Source organism: Onychostoma macrolepis, chromosome 04 (assembly GCF_012432095.1).
Source record: "Onychostoma macrolepis isolate SWU-2019 chromosome 04, ASM1243209v1, whole genome shotgun sequence".
Taxonomy (NCBI): Eukaryota; Metazoa; Chordata; class Actinopteri; order Cypriniformes; family Cyprinidae; genus Onychostoma; species Onychostoma macrolepis.
This window is the reverse complement of record NC_081158.1, coordinates 14,925,434-14,950,557: the sequence shown is the minus strand read 5'-3', so window position 1 is coordinate 14,950,557 and position 25,124 is coordinate 14,925,434. Positions and strand designations below refer to the sequence as shown.

General features: G+C 39.2%; 1 protein-coding gene across 3 annotated transcripts in view; it reads right to left on the bottom strand.

The window, feature by feature from the left end:
- Positions 1 to 25,124, bottom strand: part of ptprb (protein tyrosine phosphatase receptor type b) — a 40,989-nt gene that overhangs the window by 1,317 nt on the left and 14,548 nt on the right. The window contains exons 9-26 of one of the 3 annotated variants that reach the window (XM_058772640.1): positions 24,577 to 24,840; positions 22,272 to 22,535; positions 20,885 to 21,148; positions 20,070 to 20,339; positions 19,484 to 19,747; positions 12,768 to 13,016; positions 12,060 to 12,329; positions 10,451 to 10,729; positions 9,568 to 9,717; positions 9,183 to 9,444; positions 8,629 to 8,735; positions 8,339 to 8,444; positions 8,185 to 8,265; positions 7,187 to 7,268; positions 6,544 to 6,634; positions 2,802 to 2,878; positions 1,514 to 1,648; positions 1,306 to 1,428 (exon numbers count right to left, since the gene is read on the bottom strand). In XM_058772640.1, the coding sequence (XP_058628623.1) occupies positions 1,306 to 1,428; positions 1,514 to 1,648; positions 2,802 to 2,878; positions 6,544 to 6,634; positions 7,187 to 7,268; positions 8,185 to 8,265; positions 8,339 to 8,444; positions 8,629 to 8,735; positions 9,183 to 9,444; positions 9,568 to 9,717; positions 10,451 to 10,729; positions 12,060 to 12,329; positions 12,768 to 13,016; positions 19,484 to 19,747; positions 20,070 to 20,339; positions 20,885 to 21,148; positions 22,272 to 22,535; positions 24,577 to 24,840 (3,338 nt within the window). Of the gene's footprint in view, positions 1 to 1,305; positions 1,429 to 1,513; positions 1,649 to 2,801; positions 2,879 to 6,521; positions 6,635 to 7,186; positions 7,269 to 8,184; positions 8,266 to 8,338; positions 8,445 to 8,628; positions 8,736 to 9,182; positions 9,445 to 9,567; positions 9,718 to 10,450; positions 10,730 to 12,059; positions 12,330 to 12,767; positions 13,017 to 19,483; positions 19,748 to 20,069; positions 20,340 to 20,884; positions 21,149 to 22,271; positions 22,536 to 24,576; positions 24,841 to 25,124 lie in introns of those variants that run through there. The other 2 variants (XM_058772641.1, XR_009270634.1) reach the window with 2 other exon arrangements.

Here is a 25,124-nt window from a genome sequence, read left to right as displayed (position 1 = left end):
CCCTGGACCACAAAACCAGTCTGTATATTTGTAGCAATAGCCAAAAATACATTGTATGGGTCAAAATTATCTATTTTTCTTTTATGCCAAAAATCATTAAGTAAAGTTCATGTTCCATGAAGATATTTTGAAATTACCTACTGGAAATATATCAGAACTTAATTTTTGATTAGTAATATGCATTGCTAAGAAATTCATTTGGACAACTTTAAAGGCGATTTTCTCAATATTTTGATTTATTATTATTTTTTTTTTAACTAACCATACATCAATGGAAATTTCAGATGATGTATAAATCTGACCCTTATGACTGGTTTTGTGGTCCTACTAAATTACAAAGTTGCAAAAATACGTTTCAAAACAGGTTTCCCAAACTGCTGAATCTTGCAAAGAAATGTCCAGGTCATATTTTACCCCAAAAAGAGAAGAAAATAAACGAAAAATACTAATTTTGCATGAAAATGAAGCCAACAGTAATTATGGAGTAAAATATGACCCAACATGTTTTTACAATTTACCATTAAAAATAGATTAAGAAATAAATAATTTAGCTTATAGTAATAAATACCTTTAAAGTTCACCTTTAAGTATTAAAGGGTTACTCTACCCCAAAATGAAAATTTTGTCCTTAATAACTTACCCCATGTCGTTTCAAACACGTAAAAGCTTTGTTCGTCTTCGGAACACAATTTAAGATATTTTAAATTGATGGCCGCATATCGGATACGCTGTTTTCATTCAAATCAAAGTGTAAAGAAACGTGGAAGACGTATCCTTGTGGCGCGGCTGACACAGAAGAGCGTACGTTGCTTGCGTCCAGTGGATATTCTCCAAAATGGCGCTACGCTGAACCAGAGGAGACGAATTGTTGAATAAAATCCTTGTTTTGTTTTCTATCATCCAAGTGGATGCTGTACACCGGTGGTGGTTGAGGAGAGACCCCCCGCATGATTGTAAAGTGCTTTGGGTGTATAGCAATACACAATAAAAGCGCTATATAAATGCTTCATTCATTCATTCATTCATAAAATCGTTGTTTTGTTTTCTTTGCACAGAAAAAGTGTTGTCGTCGCTTCATTAAATTCAGATCGAACCACTGATGGCAGATGGACTATTCTGACGATGCTTTTCATGCTTTTCTGGGCCTCGACAGTGTAATTTACTTGGCAGTCAATGGGACAGTCACAAACCTCCCGGTTTTCATCCAAATTATAAGTGATTAATGCCAAAATTTTCTTTTTGGGGTGGAGTATCCCTTTAAATATATGTATTTTCGTTCAATATATCTATTTATTTAACACTTACACATGATATCTTGAAGTCCCGAATGGTCCACTCCGGGAGGATCTTCTCAGAAAGCAGTTGCACGACAACATCTCCATAATACAAAGGCTCACTGTCAATTGGCCAGTATCGATCACACTTCACCTGAATCATACACATATCCACAAAAGTATACCATGAGACCAGCACACATCACCAGAAAAACAGCACTAGAAGCCTCTACACTTACCATGCCCCTCTCCACACACTGGGTCACCATTACAAGGCTGTGCACATTTTGTTCCCACACCATGCGCCAGAAATCATCCTTGGTACCTGGGAGAGGGCCTTGTGTGGCAATATACTCCCATCTGAAATTGTTTCCCTGTTAAACAGACACAGAAATACTTTTGAGTCTATGGACAAAAATGACCACTGACTGTTTTTCCAGGGTACAAATATTTTGTTTATAATGAATTTGATAATAAACTGTCAGTAAAGGAGTTGCTTGACCATACTGTAAATGTTGACTGTCAACCTCAGGAGGACAAACTAAATATTATATGATCAGTTTTATTTTACATTTTCTAATTATTTTCTAGGTTTTGCAGTTATTAAGCCCTGTTACCAAAATTTAAGACATCTGAATACAATGTAAAGCCTTGATGTGCGCAGTTAAGTTTTGAGTAAACACCAAAGTAAAATAAACACTCACACACACACACACACACACACAAATCTATTACATATTGAATAACAGGGTTAAACGTTAAACCTATATAAGCTGTCAGATGGTTATATACGTTTTGTGACTAATCAAGTAATCATTGTTAAATTTATATTTCATGTAAATATTTATTTTGAGTTACTCCTTGTCTCCTCGCTTCCCTTGTGTTTGATCGTGACACTTAGTAACCTCACTATTATCAGACACCCTCAGTCATGTAATACAGTAAATTAATCATAGACGACAGCAGGGACATCACTAGACATAAGGGGGGTCGGGTTTTACTCTTTTTCTTAATTGTTGCTTAAAATAAATGATTCTAAAGATTCAGACACATTGAACATCTTAAACAATATCAATGGGGCAAAACTAAATAATCTAAATTTCTAAATAAAATTACACAGATATCATAACCATATAACTCAATAAAAAAACATAATGTTAACATTAGCTTGCAGTATTTGTTACACTGTAGAATAGAGCACACAGCAGCCTCCCATAGGTCCTAGTTCTGAAGTTTAAGATATGGAATGGTCGACGAATAAAAATGACAGATAAAATATATTGAATAATATATAATTTATTTTAATATTTTAGGTGGGTTAAGTGACTAGTGATATCCCTGTCACTGAATATCACATTTCTATGGTCAGCAACCAAGACACGAAGCTTGTACGAAGCTGCGTTCAGGTGTCAGTATAAAATCCACAACCTCCATGAACCTCCATCTTAAACTTTTACACCACACAACCCACAATTCCACCCAGTTTTTAGCCAATGAACAATCAAATGAAGATTATGTTCAACTTACAGGTATGTAGTTAGCATTGATGTAGTCTGAATAGGGGTCGTCCTCCAAGCAAGACAGTCTTACCCGCGTTGAGTCGTCTGCAATTAAAACAGTTTAGAATCAAGCTGCTTTGCATTATGGGCAATTGCAGAGTGAAAATTACCTCATAGCAACTATACTGTATCTATACTGGTATTGTCACGAATCTGGTCTGCACTTCCGTTCATTCACCACCAGAGGTCACTTGCTCATCATATTGACTTTCACACCACACATCACAATGGACTGCGTTTCCCATCAGCCATCTCACCAATCACATGCTCACCTGATCACATGCACACAGCTGTAACCAATCACACACTCTATTTAAACCCTGGACTTTCCTTCCGTCACGGCCGAGTATTGTATGCATTATCGCTGCCCTACAGAGCCCCGTTAGTTTTCCTAGCCTTGCCTTTGTCGGATTGTGTTTTCCCCTGCCTGGACTATCGCTCACGTTGTTGGACTACCTCTCCTGTCTCGCCCCTTTGGATTCTGTTCGCCGATCGTCGACCCACGCTTGTCTTTGTTTACTCTTTGTCTCGCCCATGTTATACCTGTTTGCCACTGATTGACCCTGCCTGTTATGACCACATCTCTGCCTAATAAAAGTCTGCAGATGGATCCGCACGTCTCATGTCTCGTCAGCCCCGTAACAGAATACTCGGCCACACAAGGATCCAGCGGCTTTTCAAATGGACATTTGCCAGGTATGGACGCAGCGATCTTGTTGCTAGACCTCAAGCAGGGTACACGATCACTCGAGGGTTACATTACGGAATATTTGGCTTTGGCTAATGGCTCTGAATTACCGGACTATATGTTAATAGACTTTTTTTGTGAGGGTATTAACCAGCCACTCAAATCACGACTAACCCTTGAAGCTCCCCGTTCGTCTCTAAGTGACTTCATGGATTACGCTTTAGTGACTGTTGGTTCAGCGTTTACTATGGGTGTCGCGGAGGAACGTGACACCGCATTTAATTGTATGATGACAGCCGCGATAGAGCACGCTCACAAAATGGAAGCCGCAACAACACCCCGTCATGTCACTGCTACCATTCATGAGCCAAGTCAAGTCGCCCTTGATTGTCATGAACCCAGTCAAGTCACAGCTGATCTTCAAGAGTTAAGCCAAGTCAAAGTTAATTTTCACAAGTCGAGCCAAGTCACAGCTGATCTTCACAAGCTAAGTCAAGTCACCGTTGATCGTCATGAATCAAACCAAGTCAAAGCTGATCTTCATGAGCTAAATCAAGTCACAGTTAATGTCAAAGAGTCAAATCAAGTCACAGTTGTTGTTAAAGAGCCCAATCAAGTCACAGGTGATGTCAGAGAGTCAAGTCAAGTCACAGTTGGTCATCATCAACCGAATCATGTCTCAACTGATCTCCCAAAGTCACTTCACATCTCAGCTGATCCAAAGTCAAGTCACGTCTACACTGATCTCCCAGAGTCACAGCAGCACGTCACAGCTGTTCGTCCAGAGTGACAGCAGCACGTCACAGCTGTTCGTCCAGAGTGACAGCAGCACGTCACAGCTGTTCGTCCAGAGTCACAGCAGCACATCACAGCTGACCGTCCAGAGTTACAGCAGCACGTCTCCGCTGACCTTCCAGAGTCGGGTCACGTCTCCGCTGACCTTCCAGAGTCGGGTCACGTCTCCGCTGACCTTCCAGAGTCGGGTCACGTCTCCGCTGACCTTCCAGAGTCGGGTCACGTCTCCGCTGACCTTCCAGAGTCGGGTCACGTCTCCGCTGACCTTCCAGAGTCGGGTCACGTCTCCGCTGACCTTCCAGAGTCGGGTCACGTCTCCGCTGACCTTCCAGAGTCGGGTCACGTCCGGGCTGACACACGCAGATCATCAAGGTCAGGCTTTCATTATCCCAGTCTGATATCCAGTGTGAGGGATTCACCGCTGGTGTCTGCACGCACAGCTGGTATCCCCAAACCCACTCACTCTAGCCCTCCTGTTCCTGAACTGATTCCCCTGTCTGAAGTGCTTCCCATGATGGGGATCGCTTTATGTTGTGTTTGGGCGGCGTACACCACCGCAGCACTGTCTGAGGTGGCACATGCTGCAGAACCTCCAGAAGCAGCAGGGCTCACCTCAGCCCCTTGTATGGTGGTGGCGCTCAGTAATGTACTCTCAACCTGTTGTGTTGCGGTCGAAAAGATCATTACTAAACTCTCTTTGTGTCCGGAGTTTACTGCTGTAGAACCTCCAGAGGTGGCGGCAGCTGCTGCAGAACCTCCAGAGGTGTCAGCGGTATTTGTCGGTGAACTCTCGTTCTATCCTGTCACGGCTATAGAGGCCGTCAATGAACTTTCGTTCTGTCCTGTCACGGCTATAGAGGCCGTCAATGAACTGTCGTTCTGTCCTGTCACAGCTATGGAGGCCGTCAATGAACTTTCGGTGTTCCCTGCCTCGGTCCTTGGGTCCGTGCATGTTCTCTCTCCTTTTTATGTCTCCGTACTCCCTAGGTTCCATGCTCTGCTATGGGTTCCTGATCCGTCGTGGTGGGCTCCTGCTCTATCTGCTCCACCGTGGTGGTCTTCGGATCCGTCTGCTCCGCTCTGGTGGTCTTCTGCGCCACCTGTTCCGTCTGCTCCTCTGTGGTGGTCCACTATCTGGCTCTGGTGGTCTTCTGCGCCACCTGTTCCGTCTGCTCCTCTGTGGTGGTCCACTATCTGGCTCTGGTGGTCTTCTGCGCCTCCCTGGTGGGCTCCTGCTCTATCTACGCCGCCGTGGTGGTCTGCTGTCTGGCTCTGGTGGTCTTCTGCTCCGCCCTGGTGGGCTCCAGTCCCGTTGGCTCCGCCCTGGTGGGCTCCAGTCCCGTCAGCTCCACCCTGGGGGCTCCAGTCCCGTCGGCTCCGTCCTGGTGGGCTTCAGTCCCGTCTGCTTCGCCCTAGTGGGCTCCAATCCCGTCCACTCTGCCCTGGCTTCCTGCTCTGCCGGCTCTGCCTTGGTTCCCGGTCACTCCGCTTCCACAGGGACCTGGCCCTCCATCCTTCCCCCTGTTCCGCCTCCGCTCCACCTCCCTCCTGGATTATAGACTGTGTGGAGCGTCTGGAAGCCGCTCTTTGGGGCTCTGTCACGAATCTGGTCTGCACTTCCGTTCATTCACCACCAGAGGTCACTCGCTCATCATATTGACTTTCACACCACACATCACAATGGACTGCGTTTCCCATCAGCCATCTCACCAATCACACGCTCACCTGATCACACGCACACAGCTGTAACCAATCACACACTCTATTTAAACCCTGGACTTTCCTTTCGTCACGGCCGAGTATTGTATGCATTATCGCTGCCCTACAGAGCCCCGTTAGTTTTCCTAGTCTTGCCTTTGTCGAATTGTGTTTTCCCCTGCCTGGACTATTGCTCACGTTGTTGGACTACCTCTCCTGTCTCGCCCCTTTGGATTCTGTTCGCCGATCGTCGACCCACGCTTGTCTTTGTTTACTCTTTGTCTCGCCCATGTTATACCTGTTTGCCACTGATTGACCCTGCCTGTTATGACCATGTCTCTGCCTAATAAAAGTCTGCAGATGGATCCGCACATCTCATGTCTCGTCAGCCCCGTAACAGGTATAATCAGTTTGAATGCTTATACCATATTGTTGTGAAAATTATTATATCATGGCAAGTAAATATACTTTTGAGATGTAAATGTATAATACTTGTATTTTACTTACAATATCATTTGTCTCAACTTACAGGGCAGTATATTGTTGTATCGATTTTTGCTTCGGTTCCCAAGTAGACGTGCAACATTCTGAGTTTGGGTCCGTCCCATGTCCTTTAGGCCCTTTTCAGCATTGGGTAAAGGTTGAGGCAATAATCAGTAATGCATTCAAATGATAAAGTTCAGCTTGTTTGCTGATAAATAGTTTGTTTCGTCACACTTTATTTCGATAGTCGACTTTAGACATTCTACTAACTATAAGTAACTTTGTAACTACATGTCAACTACTTCTCATTAATTTGCAACTACATGTCTACTAACTCTCAGTAGGGTAGGTTTAGGGTTAGTAGGATAAGTTGACATATACTTGCAAAGTTTCTCAGTCATTATGTTTTATGTTGTGGACCCATCAAAATAAAATGTTAGAAGACATTAAGCAGACAGTCTACTAATACTCTAGTGACTGCTAGTTGACATGTAGTTGCAAAGTTACTTACTGTTAGTAGAATGTCTAAAGTGGACTATCGAAATAAAGTGTTACCGTTTATTTAGATTAGAGCAAAGTGGAATGATGGAATGTAAAGTGGAACATTTCATGGAATGACTATTGTTCAATTGCTGCTTTGATAGACTTAGATATTTAGTGTTTCATTTTCATTATATGCAGTGCATTACCTCAAACTCTTCAGACAGAAGGTAACTGCAATCAGCTTGAAGTTTAGCAAGATGAGACTCAAAGTGGGCTGCTTGGACTGGGCTAGTACATAACAGAAATTCTAAATCAATAACATCAATGCTTATAATAAATGTTTAAAATAAATGCTACATTAAATCCTTAATGAACAAGCATGTTTTTGAGGACTTTAGCCTCAGTCTTTTGTCTTGGAACAAATACCAGTCGTACTTGACGAAATATGGTTTATAAATATTAAAGGGATAGTTCACCCAAAAATGAAAATTCTGTCATTAATTACTCACCCTCATGTCGTTCCAAACCTGTAAGATCTTCGTTCATATTCGGAACACAAATTAAGATATTTCTGATGAATTCTGAGAGCTCTCTGACCCTGCATAGACAGCAAGGATCCTAACACGATCAAGGCTCAGAAACGCAGCAAGGACATCGGTAAAATAATTCATGTGACATCAGTGGTTCAACCGTAATTTTACGAAGCTACGAGAATACTTTTTGTGCACAAAGAAAACTAAAATAACGACTTTATTCAACAATTCGTCTCCTCCACGTCACCCTGGCGCCATATGGGAGAGTATTACATACATAAACAACGTATGCAACGAATGTTCAAAGCGTAGACAACATATCTGCAACATATATTTTTGTTTTCTTTACGCACAAAAAGTATTATCGTAGCTTTATAAAATTAGGGTTGAACCACTGATGTCACATGGATTAATTTAACGATCTCCTTGCTACGTTTCTGAGCTTTGATCGTGTAAGGATCCTTGCTGTCTATGGGAGGGTCAGATAGCTCTCAGTATTCATCAAAAATATCTTAATTTGTGTTCTGAAGATGAACGAAGGTATTACAGGTTTGGAACGACGTGAGGGTGAGTAATTCATGACAGAATTTTCAATTTTGGGTGAACTATCCCTTTAATATTATTTATTTTCCTCTGTCATCAGTATAAGGAGAAATGAAGTGTTGTGGTACCTCCTTATGCCTGAACACATCTGTGAGGTAGGCAGCGCCTTCCACATGCACATTTTCATTACTGGACTTTCCTTCACGGCTCTTGAAGAACACATACAAATAAAGATCAGCACAGTAACAAACATTGTGTGTTAACAAATGTGTATGTACTCACATTTTGTGAGCCCTCTTTCTGTAAATGAGTAAGGCAGTCACAGCGAGCACCATGGCGACTAGAAACGTAGCAGCTGTGATTCCTCCCGTGAGTCCATTTCGTGGCGCTGAATGGCAAAAACAGTGAGAGAAATTACACTAATTAATAAAAAAAAAAGGTTTGAGTCATGGCACAGTGGTAGTACACATGGGGAACTGGATTGAATCTGGCCTGTGTCATGTTCCCATCCCAACAACGGTAAACTCAACTGTCCTATTGATTATTCACACTAAAAAACAACAGTGTTTTACCTGATTGAGTCGTTAATGGGAGGGAAAGGTATGTGTCGGTGTAAAGGGGATGCACACATTCTCTGTTCTCTTCATCAAACAGCCGAGTGAAGGCACGAACACTTAATCTGAGACAGTAAAGCGTGAATATTCAGAATTACACATCTTAAACCTTAAAAATTAAAATTATGTCATTTTCATATCATATATAATATTTTAATGATATTTGGAGTTTTGGTCATTTTTAGAGCTTGAGAGGACCCATCAACATTCTTTTTCACTGTACGAAAAAGAGCACCATGAACATTATGCTAAACATCTCCTTTGATGTTCCACAAAAGAATGAATGTCATTACAGTTATTGAATAATAATAATGAGAGTGAATAAATAATGACTTTTTGGTGTGATATTCACTTGCACCTTTTAAATGTTCAATTGAAATGCTTATTGTCAATTTTTAATACAAAGGCAACTTTATACTAAAACGCACTGACACTGAGATGGATGAACACTACAAACTTTAATGTAAGGTAAGATACTACAACGAATATTACATAAAGCTATTTAATAGTACCGATATGATGTTCTGGGTCTGAGCGGCCCGTCACAGAAATGCGTTCCATGCTGGATAGATTCTGAATCCCATTTGCAAGCTCCCCCCAAACGTTTCATTCCTCCTCCAAGGTTTATCTCAAAAACACGGATCTTGCTGTCAGATCCCTCGGCACACAGGCTGTGAAAGTAGCCGGTCTGGTATGCTCTGATGGAGCGGTTTTGTCTGTAGTCCAGATAAGATGGCAAAGGATGTCTTTGCTCTGGCAGGACATTATCAACATCTGTAAATAAAATGAAACGAGACTGGAGTCAGTTCTTAGAGAAGCATAATAAGAGAAAAATGGTGATAATATTGCCTTAAACTCTAACTCGGGTAAAGAAACTGAAATTAAAATGACTGGTACCATTTGACTCAGTGACGATTACTGTGAAGAAACGAATAGCCCCATTAGCATCACTGAACCAGCTGCAGTTGAACTTAAACAGGATGGTGAAATGGGTGATGACGGTGGACTGTTGACTGACCCGTACTGTCACCGGTGGGACAGGGGGCCCTGAAAAACAAATATCTCTCGAGATTAGGTATATCTAAATGATATATTAGAAGTATTCTTTATATAATTAGCCATTTAAAGGCTGGAATACACTTCACAACTTTCAAATATGGAACAGATTTTAAAACACTTGGCATCATACACCTGCTGACTTTGTAAATGGTTAAAGAGACAAACTAGGCATCGCACACTAAATGAATGAAGATCACACAGTACTAGACTTTTTAATTGTTTCAAAAGCAACACACTCAAAAATAAATGTTGCTAGGAGATGCATGACAGATGAAAACAATATGCATTCTAAAATTGGCTCAAAATATCAAACATGATTTAGTCTTCGATTGATGGAAAAATCTGTTCAAAAGTTGTATAGCATATTTACGTGTAATTCTTTTTTTTTTCCAGAAAGTTTGTAATCTAGAAAAATCTAGGTCACACTTGCTATTAACAAACCATTAACTATGACTTTTGCCTCAATAAACTCCTAATTTGCTGCTTATTAATAGTTAGTAAGGTAGTTGTTACGTTTACGTATTTGGTAGAATTGGGGATGTAGAACATGGTCATGCAGAATATGTGCTTTATAAGTACTAATAAACAGCCAATATGTTAATAATAGGCATGCTAATAAGCAACAAGTTAATAGTGAGAATTGGTCTCTATACTAAAGTGTTACCAAAAGGTAGTGAGAGTTGGTGATTTCAAGGAGAAACAGCAAGCTTGTGTCACTTACTGTCGATCATAGTGATAACGCTGGTTTTTGTGATTGAACTCTGCTTGTCTCCAGACATCACTGTGATGTAGATGGTGTAGTTTCTAAAGGGTTCCAGCCTGTCAAAATGCTGCGAGAGAGCATCGTGTCCAAGTGTATATGTGTACACTGGCATCCTGGACCCTTGCTTGCGGCATCCCACAACATAAGAGTCGAAATCGGACTCTGGGGGTTTCCAGGAGCAGGAGACAGAGGTGGAGCTCAGGGGGAAACAGTGGATGCTTTGAGTTGAACGTGGAGCTATAGAGAAAAGGATTCTGTTATGAACACTTTTGTGAGCAAATATTCCCAAAATCATTCTCCAATTCCTTGAACCCTCTCTGCTCCTCCCTGGTGGAATGAGATTGCAACCTCCATCTGAACTGTTTAGATCTTTCAAATAGCACCTAAAGATGCACCTCTTACGCAAGCCTTTAACCGCCCCACATGCTTAAACCAATGCTCTTTGAAGAATTGCTTGTAAGTCGCTTTGGATGAAGTTTGACAAGTTATTTGCTTGTCATGTTTGTTAATCTAAAACCAAAATCCAGAACTCACATACACTTTTCTGTAATGTTCTTCATTATGAACTGAATAAGAAAGGAGAAGCAGCTTGTGTTCTTCAAAACACAAGATAGAATGTTTTCAATTCATGCAAAAATGTAGCTCAATTTTATACCCATCAACACTCTCATAGACTATGGGTGGAAGTCAATCCCGTAAAGAATTATTTTTCAGTGCCTAGGAATAAACTGTGTTCATTACCTAAAGCCCTAAACACACTGTACGATTTTTGACTGTCCCAAACGAAAGATTGGCATTGTGAAACAATCATGCCGATTTCTGTGATCGTGGCTCCTAATCGGTGGTCCTGTGTCCTACAGTGAGAGAGGTTCAAAGACAGCCGTTGTCACAGTTTTGCAACCAAAGATAGCCTATGATACAGCATGATCATCGCACAGTGTGTTTGCTGGTACGATCCACGTTCACTGACCAACCAATAAAAATGTATGAGTCAAGGTGTCATCATAGTACAGTCTACACACGTCAAGTTTATCAGATCCATGTCGCAAAGTGTGACATGCAGTGATCTTCTAGGATTGCTAAAATCGTGCAGTGTGTTTTGGGCTTAAGTTACCAAACTACTAAACATTCCAGTAGAGCTGGGATGGGATTGATTCATCCCAGTGATTTGACACTTTTGATTCTCTTCTGCAAAATCACTCATTCAGATTCATTCTCTGCTTCATTCAGTTACTATTTTTTGTTATCATTACACCGGCAGGTTTTCAAGTGAGTGAGTCTTCATAAGATAACAGATAATTCGAACAAATACAGACTTTTTTAAGGCTCAAAACAATTAATTTAGAATTGACTCACTAAAATGATTCGGAAAAACTGGAATCAAGCCGGTTACAAATAATCGGGAATTAAAGAGCCATATACAACACAAAACCCACAGGTTTTTAGGTTTTGCTATTCTATTTTGGTGTTTATTTTAGTGGGGGTTTTTTTTTTCATCAGGTTAATCACATACTTCAGTACTTCAATTCATGTAAATACTGTAGCATGTGAAAGTGACTGTACTCACGGGTTCTGATGGTGTGGTAAACAGGACTGCTGTAGGTCACAGGGCCGTACGTCATCCCACTGACAGTCCGAAGGCTGATATTATAGAGCCGCCCTGGATAAAGTCCTTCCAGTATACGCAGAGTGGGATGAAGTCCAGAAACATTAAGTGTGTCCCGAGGAAACCATGTCACTTCAAAATCATCATAGTCTCCTGTATCTGGAGCATGCCACTTTATCTCCACTGAGACAGAAGAGTTGCTGACAGACACTGATGATGGTGGTGCAGGAACTGTGGTGATATAACAAGTAATTAGCTTCAAGAACTGTTGTGCATTGGTTGCGCTTTGGTTTTAGTAAAATGTCCAAGCTGCCCTTTTCCATTTGATGGAAGGTAATTACTGCTCCAAAAAGACCACACATCAGTATTACAGCATCATAAAAGTTTCATTAATTTGACTTGGGCACTATATTTCATGTCTTCTCAAGGTGTATGATGCTTTAAATGAGAAAATATCCAAATTTATGCACATAAAATGAATCACTGAACAAAAGCTGAGAGCTGCAGGAAGGAAAAGAGTTTCAGCACAGGCATACTTTTGCATACGGCATACTGTTTCAAATATAGAAATATTTTAAATCTAAATGAAACTGGCCCGTCACTATGGCATTAGATCAGTTATAATGTAAAACATATCTTCATGGCTTTATGATTTGCAGCAGCGCTGACCTGTACGCCCTATTGCAGTCGTTGTGTTGGTCAGATCTTCACTCCAGCTCTGAAGCGTAGCAGAATAAAGCCGACCAGGCACCAGCCTGTGAAAGATGACCTGTGTGCTCTCTGGACCCAACCGCTGTTCAAAGCCATCCACAGTGACGGAATATCCAGTAATTCCTCCAGGACCACGCATCCAGCTCAAAAGAAGACTGTCCATTTGACCCTGATTCTCAACATGGGGGTTTATAACAGAGGCAGGAGCTGTAAAAACAAACAAACAAGACTTTTTAAACATCCAAACAAAAAATATACATAGAATGTTTTTATTAGAGAAATTAGAGTAAAGGTCAGAAATAACCTGAAATTAGGGGGTCAGGGCTAAATTTTAAATGAATCAAGAAAAAGGCCACAGAACTTTACTGTTTATATATATTTTATTTATATTTTGTGTGTATATATATATATATATATATATATATATATATATATATATATACATACAGAGCTGGGTAGATTACTTACAAATTATAATCCGTTGCTGATTCCAGATTACATGACAAAAATTGTAGTCAGTAACGTAATCCGTTACATTACACATTTTAGGTAATGCAATCAGATTACTTTTAGATTACTTTTGACTTAATTTGTTTATCACATTGATTTAAATGGGATTATCTTGTACAGTAATGATGTAAAAAATGCAAAGAGTAAGAAAATGTGTTCCATTCATTGTAATGTACAACATGAAGTGTATTAAACATTATTACATCAAGGTTTCCCAAACTAGGGTTCGTAAAGGAACTGCAGGGGGTTTATGAGATTAATGAAAAGCTAACAATTAATTAAATCATAAAAAATTAAAATAAATCATTTTAAAACAAAGTCCCTTTCAAGGAAAGTCTCTTCACTTGGCGGCCATATTTGCAATGCCTCTGGGCAGTTCATACAAGACGAAATCCTATCTTAATGAATGGGGGAATCCTGAAATCTAAAAAAATGCTCACTGAACTCGCAATTAAATTACATACATCAAATCAGCATCAAAAATCTGAAAATAATTGCCCCATGAATGTTGTTTCTTATGCTCAAATAGCATTTAAAAAGCTTATTTTTCAGGCTAACGTGCTTATGACTGTGCATGTGCATTGGCTGGTCTAGCCTCAGATTTCTATGGAAACAGTGCAGTGAATGCCTGCATTACATGTAAATAAGAAATAATGTGAATATATGCATTTTAATGAGTTTGAAAGACAAAAGCCTTCCAAAGACATAATACATGGTTTTAAAAAAACCCTACAGAGTGATAATTCAAATAAAAATGAATGTGTTCATCAGTAGATGATGCAATGTTGAAACCCTTCTTAAACCTGAAATGATTTTTGTAAATCCAGTAGTCAAATGCAGTATCGCCACCTGAATAATGACTAGTCTATGTGTGAATGTCCACAAAACTGGACTTTCTGAATGTATATAATCGGTAGGCTATTTTAGAAAGGAAAATTTAAAAGATGAAAAAGAGAAATTAGGGAGAATCTGAATAATTTATTGCTATTGTGTGAATAATATGTAATCATGTAATCCATAAAAAAAGTAGCTATAGTCTGATTACGAGTATTTAAAAATGTAACTTACTCTAATTACAAGTACTTAATTTTTGAAATCTGATTACGTAATCCAGATTACATGTAATCAGTTACTACCCAGCTCTGTATATATATATATATATATATATATATATATATATATTGAAACAGTGAAGACAAAATTAGACATCACCAGACTCTTGGTCTCATCCTTTGAAATACTTTTCCCAGCCTTTAATGCAGCCAATTCCAATTGTTGCTTGTTTTGCGGAGTTTCTGCCTTTACTCTCCTCTTCAGCTGGTGAAATTCATGTTCAATCGGATTTAAATCTGGAGATTGACTTGGGCAATCTAAGACTTTCCATTTCTTTGCCCTTATAAATTCCTTGACTGAACTGGCAGGGTGTTTTGGGTCATTGTCCTGATGCAATATGAAGCACTTCCCAATTAATCTGGTGGCATTTTCTTGAATATTGGTAGGCAAGATGGTTTTGTACCCTTCCAAATTCATTCTGAATAACACTATGTTGTCATACATTAAGTCATCAGTAAAGTTGAGAGGGCCTGTTCCAGAGGCAGCCATGCATGCCCATGCCATGACACTGTCACGGGTCAGGGTGCCTTCCCGGCTCCTCTTGCTGTCTGTGTTGTCCTGTCATGTTCAGCAGCTCGTGGTCTGGGCAATCAGCGCTGATGGTGCAGCGGGAGTGCTCGGATCACGAGCTGACTCTTCCCCACCTGTCGCTTATTTCCCCACTCCCTTATATGTCCCTACTTTCCTGCTCTGTCTTGTGAGTAGATTGTTTTGTCCTTGTGCGTGTGCTGTACGAGATTCACGTTCTGCATTCTGACTCTCTGTTCCCTTGTGCTGCAGGACTCGTAGCACGGAGATCCAGCAGCGTGTGTGGCCCGCAGGTTCTGCCGGCCAGCTCTGGATTCTCCGCTTCCCTAAGCGGCTGTTAAATATCGTTTATGTTATTTTGTGTTTTGTGGTGAGAATAAAGGTTTCTCCCTTCTCTTACTCTGCATCTGAGTCCTCTATCACCCGCACCCTGACAGACACCACCTCCACCATGCTTTACAGACGAGGCTGTGTGCTTGGGATCATTGCAGTTCCCTTTTTTTTCTCCACATTTTTGCTTTCTCATCACTTCGATAAAGGTTCATCTTTGTCTCATCGGTCCATAAACACAGTTCCAAAACTCTTCTGGCTCACCTTTGTGGTTTTTTGCAAACTCTAATCTTGCCTTTCTATTTTTGGAGCTGGTCAGAGGTTTGTGTCTTGCTGTGTAGCATCTGTAATTCTGTGTCAAAGTCTCCTGAGGACAGTAGATTGTCAGAGCATCACCCCAGCTTTCTGGAAGTTGTAGGTGATTTTATAGACATGTCTTTTAGGATTCATTTTCACAGCTTTTATGATTTGTCTGTCATCAACTACTGTTGTTTTCTCAGCCGATCGGGTAGTTGTTGGTTGCTGGTGGTTTCCAAACTCTTGATTTCTCCATGCCCTTTGTTTTTGCTATAGCTCTAACTGACTTTATCTTTTCTTTTAGCATCCAAATTGCTTGCTTTTCTCTTAAAGTCAGCTTCCTCATCTTCATCTTGGTTTGTGTGTGTCATCATCGAATGCAAGATTCAGAATGCAGAAGTAATGGATATAACTGATACGACATATTCCCTGCTTTTAATAACTGAAGAATTAATGCAACAGGACACAGCTGATCACTTAGAAAGACTGTTCCAATACTTATGCTCACATCAGATAGAGGGATAAAACTCTAAAAGTGCTGAACTTCCTAGCTGGAAAAACATCTGTGTTGAATCACCCAATAATAAAATGTGAAATTTTGTAGTTTTGTCTCATATTCATCTTTTAATCATATTTGTAAATGTCTTGACTCCACAGCCAACAGAGCAATTTTGTCTTTACTGATCCAATACTTTTGGAGGGCACTATATATATATATATATATTTGGTAGCTTTAGAAATGTATGTTGTTGTATATTTTGCATTTAGTTTTAGTTAGTTTGGATTGTTCATAGATAGTTTTTAGTTTGTTTGTGTCACGAATCCTGTCCTTGCACTTCAGTTCGCTCACCACCAGAGATTACCCGCTCACTATTATGGACTCTTGCGTCACACTAAGCCTGCGTCCCAATGTTCATACTATCCATCCTAAATAGTATGTGAGAATAGAATAACTGTGTCCCAAAGCATAGTATGCTGAAAAGAGTATGCCAAAAGTCCCCGGATGGTCTACTATTTCAGGTCGATTTTTGAAGTGTGGATCCGTGCACACTCTAATGGCTTGAGTTTCACATAATTCTTTGCACGTGGTAGGAGGAGTTAAGATCAGTAAGGTGAATTCGCTAAACAAACATGACGGACAACCCTGATATCACTGTGTCATCATCAGCATTTAAATGTGAAAAGTTTATACATTATAAAGCAAAGCATTTATTTTGAATTTTTCTTTTTTGTGTATTAACTGTAGACCTAGTAGTTAAAATTCTTATTTTGCAGGGTCAGATGAACACACTGAAAAGCTAATTACTTGGCGAGCTGCCAATGAAGCCATATTCACGGGCAAGAGAAACGCTGCTATAAAAGGATTTGAATGAGTACGATTGATTGTTTCCTTATGTGGATCTATAAGGCTGCAGGATAGGGGAGAGCGGGGCACAAAGTAACACTTTTTGACTTTCTCAAATTGTGTAAATCCACTTCATGTTCAGAGTATAATTTTTTTATCCACAGTAATTTCACACTTGTCTAGTACAAATATGTCGCTTTGTTTCATAAATACAGTGTATACGTTTTTTCTTTATTTACCCTCAAAAATTGGAAGTGAAATGTGACAACATGCTCCATAGGTGGGGTACACTGTAACAGCTGAGGGGCACGTTGTAACATGACCATATGACACCCTAAATGTTATCTGATCTTATGAAAAAAATATACAAGACAAACTAAAATATTTTGTCAATAAAATAAAATCATGTAAGTCATGCAAATACGAGCGCTGCTGCACACATACGTTCTAAACAGATGGAGCACAATGATGGAGTCAAATATGCATTTTATGATAGCAGTAACTGTAAAGGGACTATTGTAATGGGTAAATAAAATGTAAGCTAATACAGTCCTAATTGCTAAGCTCAGATGAGTTGATGTGTGTTTCTTATAGCAGTTAAAATGTAGTTTAAATTTAGTGATTTTAACTTTTAGTTTAGTGATTGTTAATGCTTTAAAGAGCAATGTTAGATTGTAATGTTCTAATGCTATCTGTTCTAACTATAAAAGGTACATTTATAAAACCAGAGAGAAAGGCTGCATGGCTATGATAGTAGCCTATGTGAGAGAGTCAGTGGTAATATCATTGCTTTCCTATTGGTCACTGTTAGAGGATCTCAGCTTAGCCTGACAGTTTGCCTGCCCTGAACCAGGTTAGCTTTCCAGCATAAGTTGCCACAGTGACTGAGGTTGATCTTTGTTAAATTTGCTTTATGGAACCAAATAATTTGTCAGCGAGTCAGACTAACTGAAATAAGCCTGGTCTATTTGGTAAACTTCTTTTATGAAACAGGCCTCGAGGCGTTAGAAGTCAGAAGACACAAGTTAATTTATGATTCGCTGTCTGTCTGAACCAAAGAAATAAAAGCGATCATATTTTTTCCATTGCATCGTATTGCATCGAATCGCATTGTGTTGAATCGAATCGAATCGAATCGCACTGCATCATAATAGGACATCTGCATGCATATCGCATCGGCCTCAGTTATGGAGATGCACATCCCTACTGTATACATAAAAAATATCTAAATCAAATGAAACAGCAGACGAGCTGAATGAGACGCAGATTCACTCTTTGCTAGCAGGTGGTGCTTAAAGCGTTTCCTTGGTTTCCGCTGTAAACAAAGCAGCACTGCACTTATGAACTTTAATATGCATTATACAGAGGCAAGATGAAAAGAAAAATTACTATCTAAACTTTTCTAAAGACAGTAAGTTCCCCTCAGACATACATTCATATAAACTCCTACCCCTAATTGAATCATGATTTGTTTAGCATCTCAACCTATTTGAATCGTAACATATTTGAATCAATTTTCAACCGGCTCGCGGTTAATCGTTACATCCCTACTGATTACACACACACAGCTGAATGCATTGATTACACACACACAGCTGAATCCAATCAGACATGCTACATAAACCATGGACTTCTCACTGCCGAGTATTGTTAGCATTATCTCTGTCTTCGCGCAGCTACACTACGGAGCCTTTTCGATAGTCATTGTTTATTTTCCAAGTCCTAGTCTCAGTCTAGTTTTGCCTTGCCTGTCGTCCGGTCCTTTGATTCTCGCCTGTGTATATTGGATTACCCCTTTGCCTGACCCTGTCTTGGATACTGTTTGCCCCAGTCGGGACTATTGCTCGTGTTGGCAGATTACCCCTTTTGTCAAGCCCTCTGGATTTTGTTCGCCGATCGATGACCCACGCCTACCCTAGGAATACTCTTTGTCTTGCCTCATTCATGTGTGTTTGCTGTTTATTGAACCATGCCTGTTTGTGACCACGCCTTTGTGAATAAAGCTCTGCACATGGATCCGCATGCTTCCTCTGTTCCTTCCGTAACAGATTGAACCTTTGGAAAATGAGAACCTCTGAGTGGCCGGATATTTTATGGTTATCAGACAGCTATATATTGTTTAATTGTACTGATTAATTAATTAATTAATGAATTTGGACCACCTAGCACTGATTGAAAATACGAAAACTATGTCATTTCTCATACATATTTTAGCACACGTTTACAGTTTATTTTTTCATTTTTTTGCAAACTCCCATTAGTATTACATTTTTACTTCAGTTAAATATGCTTTACTTCTAATTTTAGTTTTTGTAGTTATTTTTTACAGTAATATCTTTGATATATACTTACATGGTTTTAACTAAAGTGGAAAAAAAAGATAAAAAAGGTCATTAATAAAAGTTAATAAAAATCAAATCCAGGGGCAAGTATTGATTCTTATAAATAATGTTTCTGATGAGTGATGCAATATTTTTGGGGAGAGCAGGTAATTGTTGTGAAGCATTTTAATTAGGAAATATTACATACTGAATAGAGCTTCAGTATTCACCTGTACGCGCCCATATAGACGACTGACTACTCAGTTTCCCACTCCTGCTGGTGATCATCATCTTATACAGTGTCCCTGGCAGCAGGTGTGTGAAGGACCACCCCAGAGCTTCTTCTCCCAGTGTCCTGTGGGACTGTATTGTCTCAATCTGATCGTACAGATACAGATCAAAACTGTCCACCCGGCCCTCCGGTGCAGTCCAGCAGAATGAAAGTTCAGTGCTGGTGTTAGAGCATATGTGTAGCCTGGTCACTGATGCTGGACCTGAGAAGATTAGGAGAACAAGTCTTGTAAACTGTCTTGCCATTAAGTGATTCTGGGAAAGACTTGAAATCTTTGTTTTTCCATGATAATTTGGTTGGAAAATCTGTGAAATTCTACAGAATTTATCTATTTGAAGTAAAATGTGTTACACAGAGCTCAAAGTACTCTTAATGCTAGACAGTAAGATGTGTTATAATTTAGATTAAAAAAAAATACCATAAAAGTGTTCTTTTGCTCAATATTTTTTTTATCATGTGAGATTACAAACTCAATTGTGTGGTGAATACACAGTGAAAAACATGCTGCAAGAAGTGTGTCTTACATGTTTGTCCCTCAGCAGTGATGTCCTTGCTTTTGGCAGTGCCACTAAGTGTCTGAACATGTGCTTTGTACCACCTTCCTGGAGTTAAATTTTTAAACAGGTGGTGGTTGTTAGTAGTGGGCACAGAAGCGCTGGCGATCACTCTTTCGCTCTCATCTAGTAACTGTAGACTGTAACCATCATAAACACCCACAGCTGCCGTCCAGCTCACTAAAAGATTGTGTGTGCTGAGTTCATTATCTACCCGCAGGTTGGTGACTGTGGAGGGGTCTGAAACACACACAAGCACACATCAGACTGTAGTTTATTTTTTCAAGTTCTTCTTGTCTTCCTGAGACAATATTATTGTATTTCTATCATGACAACTCTCTGAAGATTTTAGCATGGTAATGGATATGAATCGCTTCATGTGTTCCCCAAATTGTAAGTCGCTTTGGATAAAAGCGTCTGCAAAATGACTAAATGTAAATGTAAATGTAAATATGACAATGTTAATGTATTTGGTCTTGGCGGAATAGATCTGCTACGCTGCTGCTGCTGCTGTTAGTTATTGCTGTAGTTGTAGGTTATTGCTGCTACTGAAAGCAAGTACAGGAACTTGCTACTGCCAATGCATACCGTGATACAGTGCTGTGAGTATTTAAGACATATTACTGCTACATAAAGAGCATATAAAATAACCCATAGCAGATCTATACAGGTGGAGCTGGGGAAGGTGGAGGGTTTCAGAGGAACTCAAATTCATGAAGTATCATATTTCCATTACAAAATCTAGTTCTGACATATAAATTACAGTTAATATGTGTATTTCATACCTGTTCTGCCACTAGTTGTACTGTTGTTAGTCTGCATTCCACTGACCGACTGCACAGTAACAAAGTACAGTTGACCATGTACCAGGTTGTGAAATTCTGTTTGTGTGATGTGCTTAGGAACATGTTTGATGTACTGGACATGTGTCCCATGAAACAGATACACTGAGTAAAAGTCCAAGTCTCCATCACCAGAGGACCAAGAGCCTCTAAGACTGCTGTCTGCAGTGCCAGCGCCAAGACAGAGATCCTGAACCTGACTAGGTACTGGGTGGTAAAATGGGAAAAAAGACACAGCTGTTACACAAAGGATATCATCCAACTGTGTTGATGATAATGATACATTTGGATTAAAATCCTGTCAAGTTCAGCATCTAATTCAACACATAATCAGTGTTAAATCTGTTCAAATTTAGCGCAAGTGATTAAAAAAATTAATACAAATTATGGGAAATGTAATTTCTTATTCTTTTCTTTTGATTTTGGAGCAAAATAATTATTGACAAAATTGTACCTCATAAACCACTGCTAGATGCAATGCTAAAATAGTTGGCTTCATTGTACAAATTATATTTAAAGAGGAATTTCACAAAAATATACCCAGGTTGTTTTTTGCTCTGCATTTAGCTCCAAAGTCAAAATAAAAATTATTTCTTTGAAAACTGTATATTTAACAGTATACAGTATATTGTCTTTAATAGATAATATGTCATTACTCCGTTCAAGTCAGTTCAGTGTTGGTTCTGTTGAGACAGGGCTGCACAATTAATTTTAATTGTGGTAATGATTTCTGCTTCTCTCGATTTATTAAGAATAATAGTCTGCAATATTTGCAACACTATTATAGTTATTTCTTACTCAAGAAGCCATTTCACTTGGATGAATAGCGGAGAAAAGACGATTGCAGTTTTCATCTTATGTTTTATTTATTTATTTTCAACTTTTTCGTAAAAATCACACAAATTTCCTCTATATTCTCCTTACTGTAATGTATAAGACCATTATTATAATACTGTATAATATCATCATTAGTAAAACACCTTTTTTTACTGTATTACAGAGACAAATTACTGCATTGCGATTATTTAGATCAACATACATTTATTGCAATATTAACAATATTAATATAATGTCTATATATATATATATATATATATATATACTTGAATCCATAAAAATTATGTCTGAATGCCAATGCAAAACTAATTTTGTTATTTATTTATTTTTTTTTTATGGGAAATTTAATTTCTCATTCTTTTCTTTTGATTTTGGAGCAAAATAATTATTGACAAATTTACAAATTCACGAAGTTATTATCAAGTACTTTTCCTCAGCAACACGATTATTATCATACATGAACAATAAAAATCTTTCCATTGTAAAACCTTACCTGTGCGGCCCTCAAGGATCTCTGCACGCTGGTATGACCCGCTGTGAGTAGACAGCACAATCTTGTAGAGCCGACCAGGTGTGAGCGCAGAGAAAAGGTGTTCCCTAACTGTACTGTTCAGATTCACAGCTGGTGACACCTGTGTGTCATTGAAGAGAATCTGAACCTCATAGTTATCGACATCTCCTGGAGCAGACGTCCAGTTCACCCTCAGAAAACTGGTTCCATACTCTGTTAGGGACAAATTACCCACAGCACCCGGAACTGAAATACACAAGGGTGAAATATGATTTTTATTGTAGTCCACTGATTAAATTTTTACTCATACTAGAAATTGAAAAAAAAGAAAAAAATTTATGAAATGGAAAATCAAAATGTCTTTGATATTTACACATATATATTTTCCTTAATTTTATTTAAATGCACAACAAGAACAAGAAATATACATAAAGAGGATGTATGCAATGTACCCACGTTCTCATATTAGCATCAAAGGATAAATATCCAGCGGAGAACTTAAAATAATAATAATTAAAAAAGAAATTACAATGACTTTTTACTTTTCATTCATTCATTCATTCATTCATTCAGAGAACACCAGTTGGACCCAGTTAACTGCCTGATTGGTTTGGTGTTGGAGTTCCTTCAAGATCACTTTTCTGCTGGGATATCCCCTCCACTTTAAAGGTTTACATGACAGGCATCTTTAAGTGATGATTCATTGGGGAGACACCCTCTATTCTCTTGTTTCCTACTAGAAAGATGTGGCTAAGGCCTGCAATTCATTCAAGAGTTCTGGGGTTGAATTTGGCCATTGTTTTGGTGGGTTTATTTATGGCACCCTTCAAGCCTATTGTGTCAGCTTCAGAGAAATTTCTGACTCTCAAGATGGCATTCTTCCTTGCAGTCACTTCTCTAAAAAGGGTAGGAGATCTGCAGGCCCTGTCTGTTGCCTCTTCCTGCCTAGAGTTTACTCCTGGGATGGTGAAAGCTCTTCTTCACCCTAGACAAGGTAATGTGCCTAAGGTGCCTACCAATGTAGCACGCTCTATTGTTTTATCTCCTCCCTTTCAGACAGGTGGACCAAGAGGAGCTCAATTTGCTTTGCAATTGATTCTAAGGGCCTTTCGCACTGCTTTAGTTCCAGAACTAAAAGTACAGTACTAAAATACTGGGACGATTTTGCGCAAACTATTTCCCAGTACCATTTAAAGGGTTGCATTCGCACTTTGTTTTTAAAAAATCGCATTATTTTTCACATGATTTACCTTTATTCTACACCGCTCTGTCCCTTCCCCTTTAAACTCTCCGATGATTTCCTGTTTTTTGAAGCCCTCTCTCAGAAATACGCAATGGGCTCAGATTGGTTAGCTGGCCAATGTGTTTGCTAATCATCTAGTTTGCGTCTAAATATCTAAATGCCCCTCACCTCAGTGCATGTGCTCCAGCGTTGTATTGTAAAAAATGCCATCGTCAATATTGTTTATAAACAAAATAGTTTGAGACGCAGAGGATATTAGTGAAGAGGATCGTGCAGAACCTGTGCAAGCACAGCTCTTAGATATGCTGTTATTTGTAAATGCTAATTCTTATGTTAGCTTTTAATATACGGTTTTATCCTGATTAAAGCTTTAATACAGCATGGCAACTGCATGCGTGTCCATATTTAATGCTTCTCATAGCTATGTGAAAAATATCTGTCTGTATAATTGGAACAGTTCATTGTTGGAGCTGAGCTGATGATCTGAATGAGAGAGAAAGAGAGAGAGAGATGCAGAGCAGGGACGCGAGGAACAGGATTAAGAACTGCTACTTTAGAACATTGATTTTGAAACTTGTGAATCCATTAGAATCATTAGAAGACAGAATCGCGATTCATATACTGTATGAATAGATTTTTTTATGCACCCCTAGTTTTGACGGCATGGCAACAACTCTTCCTCTTCTCTAAAACAGCGCAGCATGGCCCTGTTGCTTTGTTGCATGGTCCTGGGGGCGTGGTTTATCAGGGTTTGTGATATCATAAACCCAGGAAGTAGCTTGTTGTAGTCCCTACGAGCCGTTTTTGTAGGTGTTAAACTGCCATAATTTTAAAAGACGATATCTCCGTTTGCATTGAACTTTCAGCGTAGTAACTTTGCAGATATTGTTTATGCTCAAACAGCAACACTACACACTAACGTTAAAAAATGAAATCGCAATCAACCACCCCTTTAATATTTATTTTTAATGAGAGATTGTCACAATATCAGTGCATGCCCCTTGATAATAGGAAAAACAGATGCTAAAACATGATGTCACTCACATGTTCGACCATGTATAGAGACAGTCGAGTTGTACTGGCCACTCCAGGTGCTGATGGTCACAGTGTAGAGACGTCCTGGAATCAGATCATTGAACTCACATTCACTTTGTGTCCTACTGAGCCTCTGACTTTGAAGATGTGTGCTGTTATACGCGATCGCCACTTCGTAATAGTCATAATCCCCAGATGCATGATTCCAGTAAACCTTTAGAAAGTCATCTCTGGCTGAGTGGATGGCGGTGGGGTTTTGGACTGTGGACGGCTCTGAAAGAGGAAATAGTGCAGGTTTATTATTCTCAAATTATTGTGAATATAATGTAACATTAAAAATTTGCATTATACTTTAATCATTGGGGAAAAAATATGGAAACCTCCCAAAAACAAAAAACTTATCAAGTGCCCTAAAATAAAATACTTTAAGTACTTAAGGACAGTATACTTTACTGTAATAAGACAATTAATGTCCCTTCAGTTCGTAGTAGCCTAGTGTAAAGGTAATATTGAAATGTAGAAGAAAAATATATTAGTTGAATTATAAAAGTACACCA